This window comes from Crocodylus porosus, unplaced genomic scaffold (genome assembly GCF_001723895.1).
Source record: "Crocodylus porosus isolate Cpor-Errol unplaced genomic scaffold, CroPor_comp1, whole genome shotgun sequence".
NCBI classification, from domain to species: Eukaryota; Metazoa; Chordata; order Crocodylia; family Crocodylidae; genus Crocodylus; species Crocodylus porosus.
This window is the reverse complement of record NW_017728910.1, coordinates 14,185,208-14,201,835: the sequence shown is the minus strand read 5'-3', so window position 1 is coordinate 14,201,835 and position 16,628 is coordinate 14,185,208. Positions and strand designations below refer to the sequence as shown.

General features: G+C 43.3%; 1 protein-coding gene across 1 annotated transcript in view; it reads left to right on the top strand.

The window, feature by feature from the left end:
• Window positions 1-16,628, top strand: part of TNIK (TRAF2 and NCK interacting kinase) — a 318,039-nt gene that overhangs the window by 243,393 nt on the left and 58,018 nt on the right. Inside the window, exons 13-18 of the mRNA XM_019532732.1 lie at window positions 206-316; window positions 2,171-2,257; window positions 4,123-4,326; window positions 5,196-6,311; window positions 13,738-13,902; window positions 15,925-16,164. Coding sequence (XP_019388277.1) covers window positions 206-316; window positions 2,171-2,257; window positions 4,123-4,326; window positions 5,196-6,311; window positions 13,738-13,902; window positions 15,925-16,164 — 1,923 coding nt within the window. The remainder of the gene's footprint in view (window positions 1-205; window positions 317-2,170; window positions 2,258-4,122; window positions 4,327-5,195; window positions 6,312-13,737; window positions 13,903-15,924; window positions 16,165-16,628) is intronic.

Here is a 16,628-nt window from a genome sequence, read left to right as displayed (position 1 = left end):
ACTGGGACTGGTACAGCAATGGCCCCATTTTGGAGTCTTTGTTATCTGACTTGTTTGTACCGGTATCATGTAAAAAGCCTTCTGACGAGCCTGGAAAGAAATGTTTCTATTAGCAACTCGCAAGTCACTTAAGTACCCCCCTGCCTCCTTTGAATTTCTGCATGATAATATCATAATAGATTATCTTTGTGTGTTGCCCCAACAGCAACAGAGAAGAGAGAAGGAGATGAGGAAGCAGCAGGAAAGGGAGCAGAGGCGACATTATGAGGAGCAGATGCGCCGGGAGGAAGAGAGGCGACGTGCGGAGCATGAGCAGGTAACCCACTATGGGAACTGTACCTATTGGTCCTTGACCTCAAATGCTGAACTGGGAGGTTTGAACTGCATCTACTGAGGATTTCTGATAATGTGTTAGTACTTTGTGAGCAGGTGTCAGTTCATTAAATTAAATTCAAAGCTGCTCTTTACTCGCATTCTTCACCACCTTCACCACTAGGGAGCATATTGCTTAATTGCTTATCTTGGTTTGTTGCTTCTCACAATATTAATTCCGTTCTATGTTGATCTATTTGTTAGCTGTTAATTATGAAGCCTCTTGACCCACAGTTTCCTACCCCAGGGCTCCCTATGTAAAGTGTTTAATGTCTCCATTTACCATGCCCAGGCTTCCACAGTACCAATCTCTCCTCTCCTTGTAGTTCCTCTTTATAGCACTGGAAGCTCTTGGCCCCTTGGGACAGTGATGTCAAGAGAGTTGGAGAATATATGATGCTGATTTAACAGCACCAGCTTTAGAATAGGATATGTATGGTGCTTGCTCCCACTTCCTCTCCCCTCCCTCCCCAACCATTCACAAAAAAGAGACTCAATCCAAGCCCAAAGGCTGTTCCATAGCAACAATTCATATAATTAAGAATAGCCATAAACTTCATGCTATTCAAGCAATCATCATATGGAAATTATAGGAGTGCATTGTATCCTCAAACAATTGTACAGGCCTTAAGATCCCGTGGGAGCCCTGTGTGTGAAATTCCCACTGATTTCACTGGAGCTTCGAATTGACTTCAGTGACAGTTTCACGAGCAGGAGCTTATGGGTATCATCTCCAAGCTAATTGAGGCTTACAGCCGCTCTGCAAGGTACAAATGTATTATTCCCATTCTATAAGTAAGGGAGATGCAGAGAACTTAAATAAGCAGTTTTTCAGAGGCCCAAAGATAGATGGTTAGTCACTGGGAACTGGGTATATATGCACCCTAAATTACTTGTTCAAGGCCCACAGAGTCATTGCTCTTGGATGCGTGATACCTTTGTGGTGGCATAGTCGACCCTTATAATGTTATGAACAAGGAGCAGACACATGGCACAGTCCTACACTGACCAACTTACTTGAATCTAAGAATATCCTCAGGAAAAGTCAGGATAAAATTACACTTGGAAGATACGCCTGTGTAAGTGTTGTGTGTCTGCAGTTTACCCCATGATGACTGTTTATTGAGGGCAAGCAGGCCTTACCTGTTCCTCTGCAAAGCAAGGCAAGCAATAGCAGCCAACTGCATTTAGGTACTTGAGTTGCTTGCATGTTTGTTCATTGTGGGTCCTAGTTACTACACTGATCTAAATAGCACAGGGGTAAATGCCATGTGTCCAGGCAAACTGTGAATGACAACATTAGCACTGAAAAATTTCCTACTTGTTTTTCTGCTCTGACTACTAGCATGTCTCTTCCTCTGCTCACATTGAGCAGTTATCATTGAAGTCTCTAAGGGCCAAATTCAGTACCCACTTTCCCCGCTGGAAATCCAGACTATCTCCATAGGTTATAATGAAGTTGATCAGCATGTATGCTGGAGTAAGTCGAAACAAAATGCTTCCCTTCAATTATAGCTGTTCCTGTTCTTTAAAAAAGCAACAACAAAGCCAAAAACCACCAAAAAACAATTGTCTAAGTACAGGAAAGCTTTGTGTAACTTCATTCACCAGGAGGCAGGTGAAATGCTCAGGGCTTATAGCTTAAATGAACTGCGTATGATTCTGTTCAGCCAAAACTCTGTGGTTGAGCTAGGCATGAAATTTCTGCCCTTCATCTAGCAGCTCCTTCCTCTTCAGAATTACTGTTTCTTCTTCTCTTCTCTTTTCCCCTTTGATCCCTGCTTCCCATGCCTCCAAGGAATACATCAGACGACAGTTAGAGGAGGAGCAGAGACAGTTAGAGATCCTGCAGCAGCAGTTATTGCAGGAGCAAGCTCTACTTCTGGTAATGGGGAGACCTGCATCCCTACATACTCGCTTTCTGTCTGTAGTGTGCTTGCACATGTTTGCTTGTCTGTGCCTGCATCCTCTGAGTGGGCAAGATAATGTGGAGCTGTAGAGCCTGACTGCACGGGTAACTGCTACATGGATTTAATTTCTTTCATCCCATAAACCTCATAACCATCCAGTTCTCCATCACTTTGGTGTGCAAAGAAAAATGTGCTGAGCATTTTCTTTCATGATGCAAGTGGAGCCATGTTCCAAAATCTGTTTTGTTTTTTATCAGTTTTGTGACCTTTCGTTCAATAGCATTCACTGTGCATGCCTTCTCCCTTCCATCTGGTTCTGTAATGGCGGCATGCATTTGTCTTGATTATAAGAGGAGACCCTTTTTCAGTTCCTCTGTGTTTCTTGCCAGTTAATTTTTTCAAATTGTTTCCCGCGTGCCAGAATACAGTAAAACTGCACTTAACAAACTTGCTTAGCATTGTTGAATTTGATGGCAATATTTTATTTGCAGACTTCCAGTTTTTCATTCCTGACTGGAATATTTTATGTGCCCTCTACATGCTATTTTACCCTTCAGACATTACTTTTGAAATTCACTATTTCCTCAATTGTCCTCCCCACCCCCCAGTAAGAATTCTGTGTATAACAATTGTTTTGTTTTCTTTTCCAGTCTACAAAGCCTCTTATTTGTCTCTCTTTCCACTGGTTTTGTTTAGGCAAAAAGAACTCCTATAAATCCCTCCTTTTTAAAGACGCTTGTTAAGTATTAATGATTTATTAATTAAACCTTTAAAAGCCTGAGGGATTCAAAGAGAGAATTTAATTGTCTCAGCTGTGCCAGTGTTGCCACAATAAACTGATTTTATGAGGCTCTATGTGCCATCAAGTCCAATTGGCTTTGTATGAACTGAAGATACACGACACCTGTCTGGACTGGCCCGTTGCCCCCCTTCCCCCTCAAATACATACACATACTGAAAAATCTGGGGGGGAAATTGTTGTACCTTTAAGCTCAGTAAGGTTCATACATTGAGTAGCTTTGTTTGGTCAACTCTATACAAGCATTAACCTGCTTCTCTCTCTCTTTTGGGGTGGGGGGAAGCGTAAAGGCTGCTGAGGAGATCTCAAGGCAAAATCCCCATTTGAAATGTGGCTTTAAAAATGAGTGATTAAAGTTAAAGGACCTGGCGCCTATTTTTTTGTCCTTCAGCCAGGTTTAAACCCGATGGGGTTGTGGGGGGGGAGGTCTGAATTTGGATTTAAGTTCTCAAACTTCTTTAGAAGCCTGAACCTTTCATTCCCTGTGTGTAACAACTGCTTGCCCTGAGCATGCATCTGCCCAATACAGTGTACTGCTGTTTTGAAACCTAGGTGCTAGTTCTAAACAAGGTGCCACAGATAGCCATTTTAGCAAAATGCTCTGCCCAGGTTAATTTACCCTGTTTGGTTAGAGCCTGCTGTGTCCCACAATGTTGTGCCATGTATATAGGTCATGATTAACTCTGGCTGGGCTGCTTGTGTGAACAGCTGCTCACCAGTACAGGCAAGCAGTTTACAATCTTGTCCCAAGTAACTACTCTTTGCAGTGACTTTTAATAAGCTACATGTTGCTGTTACCAATTTCAATATCGGAAGCAGATGCAGAGAGACTAACTTAATATGTGCCTACTCTGATATTTAGGGTTGACTGGAAGGTCACCCAGAACTAGCCGAAGTTGGTGGATGTGAGCTCGAGGATGACCTTAAGGTCAACCCTAATTACCGGTGTAGATATAGACAAAATTAAAAGTCACATGCTAGGGTTTGGCTTCAGCCATATGTCTTTGTGGACCCACACTGTTGTATTGTTGTTCTGGGTAGGAGTATAAGCGCAAACAGTTAGAGGAACAGCGGCAAGCAGAGCGGCTGCAGCGGCAACTTCAGCAAGAGCGAGACTACCTGGTGTCCCTACAGCAACAGCAGCAGCAACAACAGCGACAAGAACAGAGACCAGGAGAGAAGAAGCCACTGTACCATTACAAGGAGGGGATAAATGCCAGTGAGAAGCCAGCTTGGGCCAAGGAGGTAGGAAAGTGTGATGCACTTGTTGGCACTAGATCTTTACTCATTTGTATTATCAAGTTAGCTCCTTATACATGAAGAACAGGGGCTGATCACAGTTCTGTCTGAAATTTTTTTCACGGCATTTCCTGGGTCAGATGCCAGATTGTCTTCCCCTGTGTCACTCTACTGGCCTGGTTTGGAGATGCTTGCAGTTAATTACACTGACAGGAGGTCTGGGTATGGAGAGAGGTTTCCATATAGAAACTCAACAGGATTCAGGAATGTCAACTGTAGTTATCTTTGTGCTTCAGTAATGGTCTACACGTCCTGCTGCCAGGCCAAGAATAGAGTCAGGAGGCTCTGTTCTGTGGTATAATTATTACTAGGGTGCCAGTTTTTGGATGAAAATTGACAAAGTACAAGTCAGTCGCTCTGAAAAGGATTCCTTTGCCCTGGTCAGACCTCAGTTACGTGCTGACCATGGAGCTACAAGGTGTGTACAGTGATTGCTGCAAGTGGAAGGGTTTTTTCTCTTGTTCCAGAGATTATGTATTGCAGTTTGTCTTGTAGAGCGACACTTGTTCTCTGCTTTCAGGAACATAAACTCTGATGACAGTCTTTTTTTCATAGAAAAATAGAGAATAGCATCAATTCCTGGTTGTTTTAGAATTTGTAAAATCTGCATGCTTAAGCACCACCTAACTGAACAGCCTTGAAGGAGATAACACACGCAGAGACAGTGGAATGCTTGGGATCGAATCCAGTCCTCTCCTCTTTTTCCCTATGCTTGCGTTCTCGTCGCATGCTAGCAGGAGCACTGTGCATTATTGCTGTTTGTTTGTCCTAGAATGCTTTGTTTTAATGGTTTAATTTTGTAATTCTACTCCCAGGTACAACAACGATTTCTTAATAACCCGCCTGTTCTTCCAGCTAAGCAGAATCATTCTTCTGTTGCCAGACAGTTGGCATCCTTCAGTCCTGGCAGAGATGCAGCTTCACAGTTCAACGTTAAGCAGCCTTTTGATCTTTCCAAGTCACAGCCCTCAGCTACACCAAATCCACAATACCTGCAAGCATCATATCCTCAGAAACTGAGGCAGTTAGCTACTGCTAAGCAACCACCAGTATTGCCAGTTATTACCATTTCTAAACCAACACCTCAGGTCCAGCAATACACCCAGAGGGGCAGAGAAGCTGTTCCAGCATATCGTCGAGATAGGCTTGGGCTTCGAAAACAATCCAGAAAGAAGGGCTCTGTTCTCTCCTTCAAAGGGTCCCGCTCTCAAGGATGCAGCCCAGTCAGGACATCAGAACTAGAGGCAAAGTGTGTTTCTTCTCCCAATATTTTAAAAGCAATGCATTCATGTTTGCCTCAACAAGGCGTAAAAAAGGACTTTAAGGAATGTAACGAGGACAGGAGATTGAAACTTAAACACTCACATGTGCCTAAAAATGCATTGGTTCCCTCAAGAAAAGGCAGCCCACAGGTGCATGATAACCTAGACTTAAGCCAGTCCAACCCAGAGCACCTGTTGAGAAAAATGAAGTATCAAGTATTCCATCAGAATCACACTTCTTCCAGGGAGGGTTCACCGGCATGGCTCCTGACGCCTACAGACCACTTGCATGCACAAATGCAAAAGAGAATAGGACGGAGCCTGGAACAACTTCCCCTCTCATCTCTGGGCTTTTCCTCACAAAGTTCTCATTTGAGTGTACCCATATCAGCTCCTTTAACTTCTGGCTCTCGTTCACCTTCTTTTGACTCTCTCATATCTCCCCTTAATTCCAGTTTAAGACAGTCTCCCAAAGCTTTCAGTAGCAGTAGCACATTTTCAGAGAGAACCCTGGGATCATTCTCCAACATTTCTGGTGGTTCTCCCAAGCTTTTTCCTCAAGTACATAATGGCAAAAGTTTTATCGATATGCCTGCGGACAAGACATTCCTGTCATCAAGTACTCCTGATCTGAGATATGCTAGGCAGCATAACCCTGAACCACCTCTGGTGGGTGACATCTTCTCTTGGTTCCAATGAGCAAGTGCTTGCCAAATATTTATAAAACTTGGTGCTTTCTTTTGGGCTTTGGTGGTGGTGGAAATATGTGGCAGCAAGCAGGGGAACAGGCTGAAATTGCATCTTTAGAAACCCTGTTTTAAATGAATATTTTACATATGCCTCTGGCATTTCAGTATTTTTAAATCCATCTACGAAAAGATTTCTAAAAACAAATCTTGAAATATCTGTTGCTGTTTGGGATAAGGGAGGACAATCCTAGTTAGGGCTTTCAGTTTCAAAGGCAAGGGCCTGATTCTGTTACTATTAATCTTGGACCTGGTGAGTAGTAGGGCTGTGCAAAATGGCTGTCTCTCATTTTGATTTTGAATTCGGCTGTTTCAGAAGACAGTGATTCGTTTCGGTGTTGCAGATCACTGTTACATTTCAATTCGGCCAAATTTGTTTTGGAGTTTGGACGCTGTTTCAGAGATTTCAGATTGTCTGGGGAGAGGCAGGCACAGCCAGGCAGCTGCAGGTGGCTCCTTCAGCTGTGCCTGCCTCTCCCCGAGCAGGGGGAGCTGCAGGAGAAGCCCCCATGGCTGCCCTGCCTGGCCCCATCCCCTGCCCAGCACTTGGGGGGAAAAAAAAAAAAAAATCAGTGGGCTGTGGGGATTGCCCCCTGCCTGGCACCCACACAGCAGCTGCCCCATGGCACAGGTGCAGTGCAGTTCACAGGGCACTGTGCGATGTCTGGGAGCTGGGGCTGAGCAGTACCTGGAGCCATCCCAGCTTCCAGACAACGCGCAGCACCTTGCCAAGCTGCGTTGCACCGGCGTGACGCAACAGCTGCTGCACAGGTGCCAAGCCAAGGGGGTGGGGGGGTTGTTATTTTTAATTGCCGGGCTCTGCCACATGGCACCAGAGCCCCCCCAGCTGCTGCCAGAGTTGGTGAGTGCGGTTTTTGCAGGGGACGGGGGGGTTGTTTTTTGAGTAGTAGCTTTTTTTTGTTTTATAAGGCACCCCATGTTCTAGCACATAAGCAAGTGCATAATGTGAGTAAAAGCAGCAGAATCTGCCCATCAGCCTCCTGCTGAATTGCACGCTGCAGGAAAATGGTGATTTACTCTTGCATTTAACGTTTCCACATTTCATGTATTTTTAATCACTAATTTGCCCATATGATAAGGTCAATTTTCTAACAAAAAGGAGAAAAATGACTAACCTACAGAACATGAGATGTATCTGATGTATTGTTACTTTAGAGCATACCCATGACACACATAGGCAGCAAAACTTAGATGTAAATTATGGATGTAGATACCAATATCTAGAGAATTTTCACTAGTACCTCCCTTCATTTTGTATTTTAAGAGGTAGCTTGGGCCACCCAAACTTATGAGAAGCACTAAGCTACTTGCTTCCTTAAGATCTACTGTTGTAGAGTGCATAATATGATAATGGATGACTCAGTCTAGTTGCAAGTGGTCTAGGCCTTTTCATAGTTTCTAGGGTCAGAAGGGACCTGAGTAGATCATCTACTCTGACCCCCTGCCATGGCAGGAAAGAGTACTGGGGTCAAATGACCCCAGCAAGGTGTTCATCCAGCCTCCTCTTAAAGACCCCCAGGGTAGGACCCTGCTCCACTTCTCTTGCAAGTTGGTTCCAGATCTTAGCCACCCTGACGGTGAAGTAGCATTTTCTATCGGTACACAAACTGGAAAGGTTCACTTCTTAACTATACCTACAAGGCATACAGCATGTGATATTTGCTGTCTCATGCTATTTGTTCCTTTGGTGCCTTGCATCACTAGTGCTCACAGGTTTTTTTGTTCTGTTTTTCCCCAGGCGCCCATTCTGTTGCATGCTGACAGAGATGCCCTTTTTTTTTTTTTTTGGTTGCTGCCAGGCACTCTGGTATTTCATGCTGTTGTGCCTGTTGGCTTTTGGACATGGGAGAAATTGTGCAACACACTGAACTGATTCTTTCATGTGACAAGTTAAATACAAACATTAACTCCTTGTTTCTTCATGATTTCCTGTCACGCTTTCTTGCTTTCTCCATAATTATTTTTGGGTTAAGAGCAGTAGGTTTAAGATGTTCAGGGCCATATTATCGCAGCCGGGCTCTTATCCACTTTTCCGATCATTTTCACAGCGTTTTTATAAGTGGGGTGATAACTGTTTTTAGGCACTGGTATAAAACGCTTCTAAATGCCATATGGTATGCTCCTTGGTGTTGTTTATAACACTTATATAGCACAGTAGATATAAAAAAAAAGGCTAATAAAAGACTCGGAAAATAAAATTTCTGCTGTAAATAGAGGCCTGAAGAAGTACAAAGCAAATAACAGATGGGACAAGAATGTGGATGTTCAGGAGTGTAGGCTTGACACAACAGCTGTTCTTTACAGGAACCCCGTACAGCATCCAAAATACAGCTTACACACAAGGTCTGAATTGGGTAACCACCCGCTGTTATAATATCCTATTCTACCCCAGCATAATCCCCTTCTTGTGCCAGTTGCTGTTACAGCAGATAGAAGATCCCTAAGGTGTCCAGTGTTAGCAGGTTCACTCCCTGCTATCCACAACCCTCCCAAATCAGGAGAAGAGGAGTAAATTTGAACTTCGGAATCGCAGCTCAAACCTGCTATACCAGTATATCAGCATTGATATAGCAGTATCAGTGCTTTACCCCTTTCTTATCAGAATGCACAATCACTTGGCTTAACGCTGTGCATTCTGGGATGTGTATATTTAAATTTGCTATATTATCAACACAGAGTTCTCCCCAGTTTCTGCTTCCTGGGTAGTTCTTTCATACTCCTCACTCATGTATTTAAAGCCTATTTATCTCCGCTTGCTGGTGAAACATCGTGCTTGTGTGTCAGTCACCTGAAACACCCTTGTGTCACAACCCTGACTGGAGCATTTCCTAGGCCCTTAACTGTCCCACAGATTAAGTGGTGTTCTACGCTAAACCTACCTGGATCTATTAGGGAATGGATCAAAAGTCCCTGGCGCTCGGGCTACTAATGCCTTGAGGGAGCAGTTATTGTGTGCTGCTCATCTAACCACTCTGTGCATCTGGAGTGGTGTTTTGCAGTATGATTGCTCCTACTCAACCTAAATTGAACTGACTGCATTTAAGACGAGCCCTGAGCTTGATCATGTAGTAGAAAAATTGGCACAAGAATGCAGGAGTGTGGGAAAGGTGGCCACATGCTGAATCTTTGGTCCTGCATTGGAGGGCTCAATTCAGTTGTTCCTGAGGGAGTCCAGATCAGCAGAAACTGGCCTTTATAGTGCTTTTACATATATTTATACTTCTCTTAGGGTTCATGGTTTCCACTGCAGCTGTGTGTCACTGTAAATACCAGTCTTTGCAGTATCAGACCGTGTCACTTAAATAATGCATCAAGCTTCCACTTTCCATCTCTCTGGGATGCTGCTGCCAGGGAAGCAGCTTTTTTGAGGGGATATTAAGAATCTTGAATTATGTAAGAAAAGGCCGGTGAATTGGATGGATATTAGATTCCCGGAGACTTGCATTGTGAGCACTTTTCCCCCCCTCTTTAATGAGATAATTGAATAGGATTCCTGAGCATGTGAACCGGGGAGTCCAAGAATGCCTCTTCTGATATGTTGTAGAAACAAAGTGTTTTGTAAAGTGCTGCTTGGAGGCAGAGGAAGACGTATCCTTGTCTCTCTCCTAGTCCATAGCTCCCTCTTTCACCCCTCATCCACCTCCTTCCTGCTTCACATGAGCTGTGAGATCCTCTATAATCAGCTCCACATTATGGCTCGGCACTGTCAACAAGCTCCCAGAGTTGGCTGGAGAACTCTCCGGTTTCATCGTTCTTGGCGGCTGTAGTTAGTGCTGAGGCTTGAATAATAGGTGGATTTACTGGAACTCCTTTCTGACAGATTGAAATAAGCTTGTTGTTGACTGGCCTGTATCCCAGTATTTATGCAGATACACATCCTTATTCAAAAGAAATGCTATTTCTCTCTCAGCTCTACTTCCTGCCTTTGTATACCCTGCTAACTCTCTTGCAGGAGTTGATGAACTGACCTCCAAACAGCCACTGATAAATTATGCACAATGTACCTCTAAGTGGGAAAGTTTTATTTGTACTGTTTGGACACTGAGATTAGGTATTATTCATTACCTTAGAAACGTCCTTTTACGTCCTTTTAGGACTTCAGTTTCTGAGCAGAGAAAATCCCCAAAGGACATAACGTTTCACTCCCTTCTTTCTCCCCCACTTTGGGCTCGTTGTTTTATTGTCTCTTATGGCCTTTGTACATGCCACAAAATTGGCCTTTAAAGCAACTTAAATGCCCTTTTGCTCTGCTTCAATGGCATTGCTGTCTGCACACTCGGCAGTATATTCCGCTTTAAATTACTTTGGTACGTAGCAAGGTAAAATACCTCCAAGATGTTTTAGTTTGCTACCTAACAAAGTGCAGCCATGCACGGGGTGCTGGAAGCTGATGTGCTCAAGGCTTGGTGAGCCCTGCGTGGCCCCGCGCAGTTCAGGGGCTGTGGGACCCAGCGGCAGCCTGTGCAGGCTGGCTCCACTGAAGGAAAAATAAAGTGGTGAGCTTGATTTTCTTTTTCTTTTCTTTCTTTCCCCTTTTTTTTTTCCCCCGGAGCCTGCCTGTCTGCCTGAGCTGTGCGGTGGCCCAGTGTTTCCCTCCATGGCTGCAGTGGGGTGTTGGTGCTTCCCTCTGCGGCTGCAGCGCCCCCCAGGACCACTTGCACTGAGTGCCGCCTGGAGGGTCCCCATGCAGGGACCGCTGGGCTTGCCGGCAGCTCGCCCCTTCACCCCCCACACCCCCTCTGCTGCCAGGGAGGCAGGTAAGGATCGGGCCTCCACCCTTGTGTACAAGCCACAGGAGTTTAGTTCAGTTTAATTCTCTCTAAATTGAAGTGGTGTTTTTAAAAACCCACCGTTTCAATTTAGGGAGCATGAAACTGACCTGTGGCGTGTACAAGCAACCTTACTCACCTGTCTGAAAGATGAGCTTCGAAGAGTAGTTTTTGCAATATATTGGAGCTTCTAAACATTTTATGCTGCGTTTCTTACTTGAAAAAGTTTCTGTTCCTTCCATATAGATGCATGCAATTTTTATTGTTTTAGAAGCTGATCTCTAACACCAGTTTATGCAGGCCACAGTTAACATGAAAGACAGGCAGCAGCTACATAGTCATAATTATACAAATATATGTTGTGTGGGTACTGTTGTCCACAGTATGCTGTACAACCAGATTTCAGTAACACTTCCACTGAGTGTCTGTCTGTATTTTCTGACTCTTCTCTATTTGCACCTGGATTAGCGGAAAGTAACTGGCTTTGCTTTAACATCTGTATTAGTAAATCACCTTTAGTGCACAATACATAAGCAGATGATAGAATCATTCTTTCTAGATCAAACAAAATGACCTTCTTGCTGCCATGTTCATTGCTTTTTTTTTCAAATCTAGTTTAAGCTCTCCCTTGGTTGCTCATGGCTAGAGGAAAGGGCACTCCTGTCCGTGGGAATGCACTGCTGATTGTTAGCACGGGGCTTTGAACTCCTAAAGCTTTTTTACAGGTGGCATCTGCTGGACACACCCTCTTGCAGCTGGCAATGTTTCCTTGAAGCTTTGTCTTTTTCCCCTTTCAGACTGAAAAGGACAGGTTATATGTGCAAAATATAAGTTGTCTTCTGGTTTCTTAAAAATGCATTTACTGTACTATCTGCCTGATCTTTTGGATTCCATACTCCATATGGTAGCCTACTATATTTAAAGGATATGGGTTTTTTTCTATATTTGCATGACTTGGTTTTCAGTTGCCTTTTACTATTTTCATGGGGCTTTCTATTCTTTCAGAAGCTGGAGCTACCATTAAGAGATTTCCTGGTGATATGATCAATTTATGATCTCAGATTTTGCAAGCACAAGTCGGATGATCAATGCTATATAACATGTTGCAAAACATATAATCTTTTCTTTAGCTATAATCTCTTGGAGCAATACCAAGTTATGCCTGTGATAAGCTTGGCAGGGCTGGGGAACTGCTTTCAAAGCAAACTTGTATAGCCATTTTGGAGGTTTTGTTCAAATAATACTAACGTATTTCAGATGCCCAGTGAAACAAAAATGGATGCCTTGGATACAGGTTAAGAAACTAACACTGAACTGCATTTAGAGGCATTCTAAGAAAACAGTTCAGTTTAGGCTTTGGAGAGGCAATAGGCATTTGGATACAACATACCCTTGGCACTTTTAAAATAACAATTGGACTTTTATAGTGGGGAACACATCCATATTAATAGGGGCAAAGTCTGTGCCGGGGAAAACCTGGCACAGCTCTACTGGCCTCAGACCGTGAAGATTAATAAGGATGTGATCTCAGATTAGGGTGCCCTTCAGAACATGGGTGCTTATCCAGGAGGCATCCATGGTGTTTCATTGGTGGCACAGTAGTTGCCCTCAGCTTTTCTGTCCAGCAAAGAAAATGAGCCAGTATGAATTACCTCTTCCTAGGCTTCCTTTTTACCCCTTATCTACTTCAAGCTTTCTCCTCTGACCCTGACTGTTGATCCAACAACTTACTCAATGCTCCACTTACATTGCAGGAAGCAAGTGGGATCTAATAGGTAGGCTGCAGAGAGGGAAGGAGTCTAGAAAGAGAAGGGAAAGAACATTGAGACATTAAATAAGTCGGAGAGAAAAATGGAAAGATGGGGAAGATTGGAGCAGGGTAGAAGAAGAGAGAAAATAGGTGAGACAGGAAAAGTAGAAGAGATATAGAAGATCCATTCCATTGGAAGGAGGGTATCAGCAAGGAGATGGTACCTCCAGAAGAAGTGGCAGAGGCAGTAGGAAGTGGAAAGGAGTCAACTGATGAGATCCAAGGTATGGAAGAGAATGTCATATTCAAAATGAATCCTATCTAGAAAGTTTAGAAGTGTGCTCACCTTGCCAAGTCAGCTTTGTTATTTGGACCTTTTCTTTTCTACCTCTTTCTCACCCTCCCACTCTGTGTTGTGTTTCTTTACATTTTTATTTCTACCTCAGCTGCAGTGCTAGTTTCTATCTATAGTTTCCTGCTTAGTTTCATTTAGTGTAACCCACTGAGGGACTAGGCAGCTTCCAGCTTCACCATCCCCACTCCCAGGCTTCTATTATTTAAATAGGTGGGTCTAGCTCCAGAATTACCACTTCCATTCATCTGCGTTCATAGAAGCACTTTCTTCTTTAAGTTTACCCCAGTATGCTACTTAGAATTAATTAATGCATCATTTGGTTCTGGGGTGTAGAAAAGTGCATAAAGTGTGTTGATTGGAAATAAAGAAAAATGGCTATACAAGTGCTTAGAGTATGCCCTGGGGAGGCAATAGGGTGACTTGTGTTTAATTTTTTACTCCTTTGTTACCACAGGTAGAGGAACGTTCCCGACTTAACCGGCAGAGCTCCCCTGCCATGCCTCACAAAGTGGCTAACAGGATATCTGATCCGAACCTGCCTCCTCGTTCAGAGTCATTTAGCATTAGTGGGGTGCAGCCAGCTCGGACACCACCTATGCTCAGACCAGTGGATCCGCAGGTATGATGCTTTAACTCTAGGTGCCAGCGAGTTTAATTACAGGAACCAAGAGGCTGGTTGGTCTGGTAAGATAGCCACAACAATTGTGGATCAAAACAAAATAAAATTTTCATACACAATTTTCAGTTCCAAATGTGCTTGTAAAAAAGGGCAACATCTGCATGTATACTACATGGAATACTTTTACAAGGATTAGGGATCTTGTAAGTGCTTTGTGGTATGATCGTGAATTGAGGACAGTGTTATACTCTTTTCCCTCCCCTCCCAGTATAACCTAAGATTGTAGGATACATTATGGTGGTCTGGGTCTTTCTTTGAAGCATCAGGTGTTGTCTATTGTTGAAGTAAAGTTGATGAACCATTGGTTTGGTCCAGTATGACAATCCCTCGGTTTCTTCTGGGAACGCTTTATACAAAGAATTAAAGTCAGAGGGTCTTGTATTGTGGACCAAGTCTGGCTTGAGTCTAAGGGTCATTGGTTTATAGAGTTTTCTTGTTTTCTTTTTTTTTTTTTCTTTTGTACTCTTTTCATGAAGATTTGCTTTTACATTTGATTAACATCAATGCATCATCACAAATACATGAACATGCATCTGGAAAGGGAATCAGTGGAATTGGGATAGGACTGTATGGGCAATCACCACTTTAAAAGCTAATGCCAGCCACAAGTTACAAAAGCACACTGCCATAAAAAGTAGTAAGAGTGTTGAGATAGGGACTATTTTGCTATCAGAAGTGCAAACACAGCTCCTTGTGCATCTGAAGCCAATACTGGATACAAAGTCTTTACCCCGGTTCTACAGAAGAATACCCAGATGACAAATTCTGTCCATATGTGGTATATGCATCCTCTTGACTCTTTAGTTATATCCATGTCACAGAACCTGAACTTTAACTAGCTAATGAAATCCGTGGGACAGAATATGACTCTTCAGTATCCATCTCTTACTGTTTTTAGATGGAGTCAAAATTAATACAGTTCCATTTCACATTTACCTTTGTGCCTGCCAAAATTGAATTATGCTTTGTCTGTCTCCTTTAACAGTTTCAAGTTATTTTGATTTTTTGGAAACAACCTGATGTTTGTGTCATTTTCAACCAATTTAAAATATAGATTTTTTCATTTACTAAGATGCTGCTGACAGACTGAACATTTTAACCATGAGGAGTAGTATATGAATATGTGCCCATGTGTTTATGGACATGCACACATACGCATGTAAATTCCATGTTCACCCTGATATAAAAAAAAGTCCGATTCTATGTTACATCAAAGGAGCCTTTGCTTAACTCTCTTCTGATCTTGTAAAGCACAAATGAGCTTATGAGGGCTATCTCTGTCTACACAAGGTTCATGAGAAAGATCTGAAGTGTTGCATTTGAAGAGTTCTCAGATGATCCTCGGTGTCTTCCCAACTCCAGAGCTTCTTCCTCCCACAGGTCTATGGGATAGGCTGCTTTCTGGCTAAATAACTGGATTGTGAAAATTCACATCATCATTGCTATTTTTTTTAAGACATCAGTCTCAGACTGCTTGGAAACTGAAGCAGTTTCCTTTGATTTATTTTTTCCATCTCTTTATCTTCAATTATTTTTACATACCTAAGAAACTCCATCTAAAACGCTGGTTACGATGTATTAAAGTTGCATGGTAAAGAAGGTAAAAGTCAAGGAATGCCAAAGTTAAGCTTTCATAAGCAACACAAGTGTACGTTACAGTATTTGAAAATACTAAGTGCATAAGCATAAGTTGCCAGTCAGCTTTTATGTGCAATCCTAACTTTGGCATTTCCTGTCTTTAAAGTGCTGAACTGTGCAACCTTACCATTCCTTTAACATAGCAGTTCATGCCAAACAGGCAAACAAAAAAACCTCTGTAAGTCAGAAGTTCCTGAAACCAACAGGCAGTGCTGATCTCGAACCCTAGGGCTCTTTTTTCAATGGATTTGACCTATTAATTGACTTTTTTAAAACTTTTTTTTTCATTTTGTACTGATAGTTTTGTTTTGACTTGGTGCTTAGATTCCACATCTGGTCACTGTGAAATCCCAAGGAAGCTCCTTGTCTGGCTCTCAGTCACTGCATGAACAGCCTGCAAAGGGGATGGCTGGGTTTCAGGAGGCTCTGACGGTGACCTCTCACCGCACTGAGATGCCAAGGCAGAACTCGGACCCCACCTCAGAAAACCCTCCTCTCCCCCCTCGTGTTGAAAAGTTTGACCGAAGTTCTTGGTTACGACAGGAGGAAGACATTCCACCAAAGGTAACATTTGTCTCGCTCCTAACTTTCAGAGCTAGAAAGAAGCCATCTCAGAGCTAGCCCCCCGTGGCACCTCAGCACTGCTTTGTGCTGCAGGACAGAGGGTGGAACTCTGGGGCTTCTTTCTTAGTTGGTGGAGTTCACATCCTGTTACACTCAGGGGCTGATCCTTTGAAGCTCTCGGGAGATGATCATCAGAAAGGAGCCTAGCCGCTCGCAGCTGGTCAGCAGTTTTCAGGTTCGACCCCAGTTGGCAGCAGTGTTCGTATAGGCAAGCCTAGGAGATGCACTAGGTTGACTTTTTAGTACAAGTTGCTGATTAGATGCTGTTAGCAAATCTCTGGCACATGCACACCACCACTAAATAATATTGCCTTGTGATAAATAGCAAAGAAAGTTCTCGAGCCTGATTTGAATCCAAAACAAATCAATGTCTCCCTTCCTGGGGGGGGGCTAGGTGGGAGGTG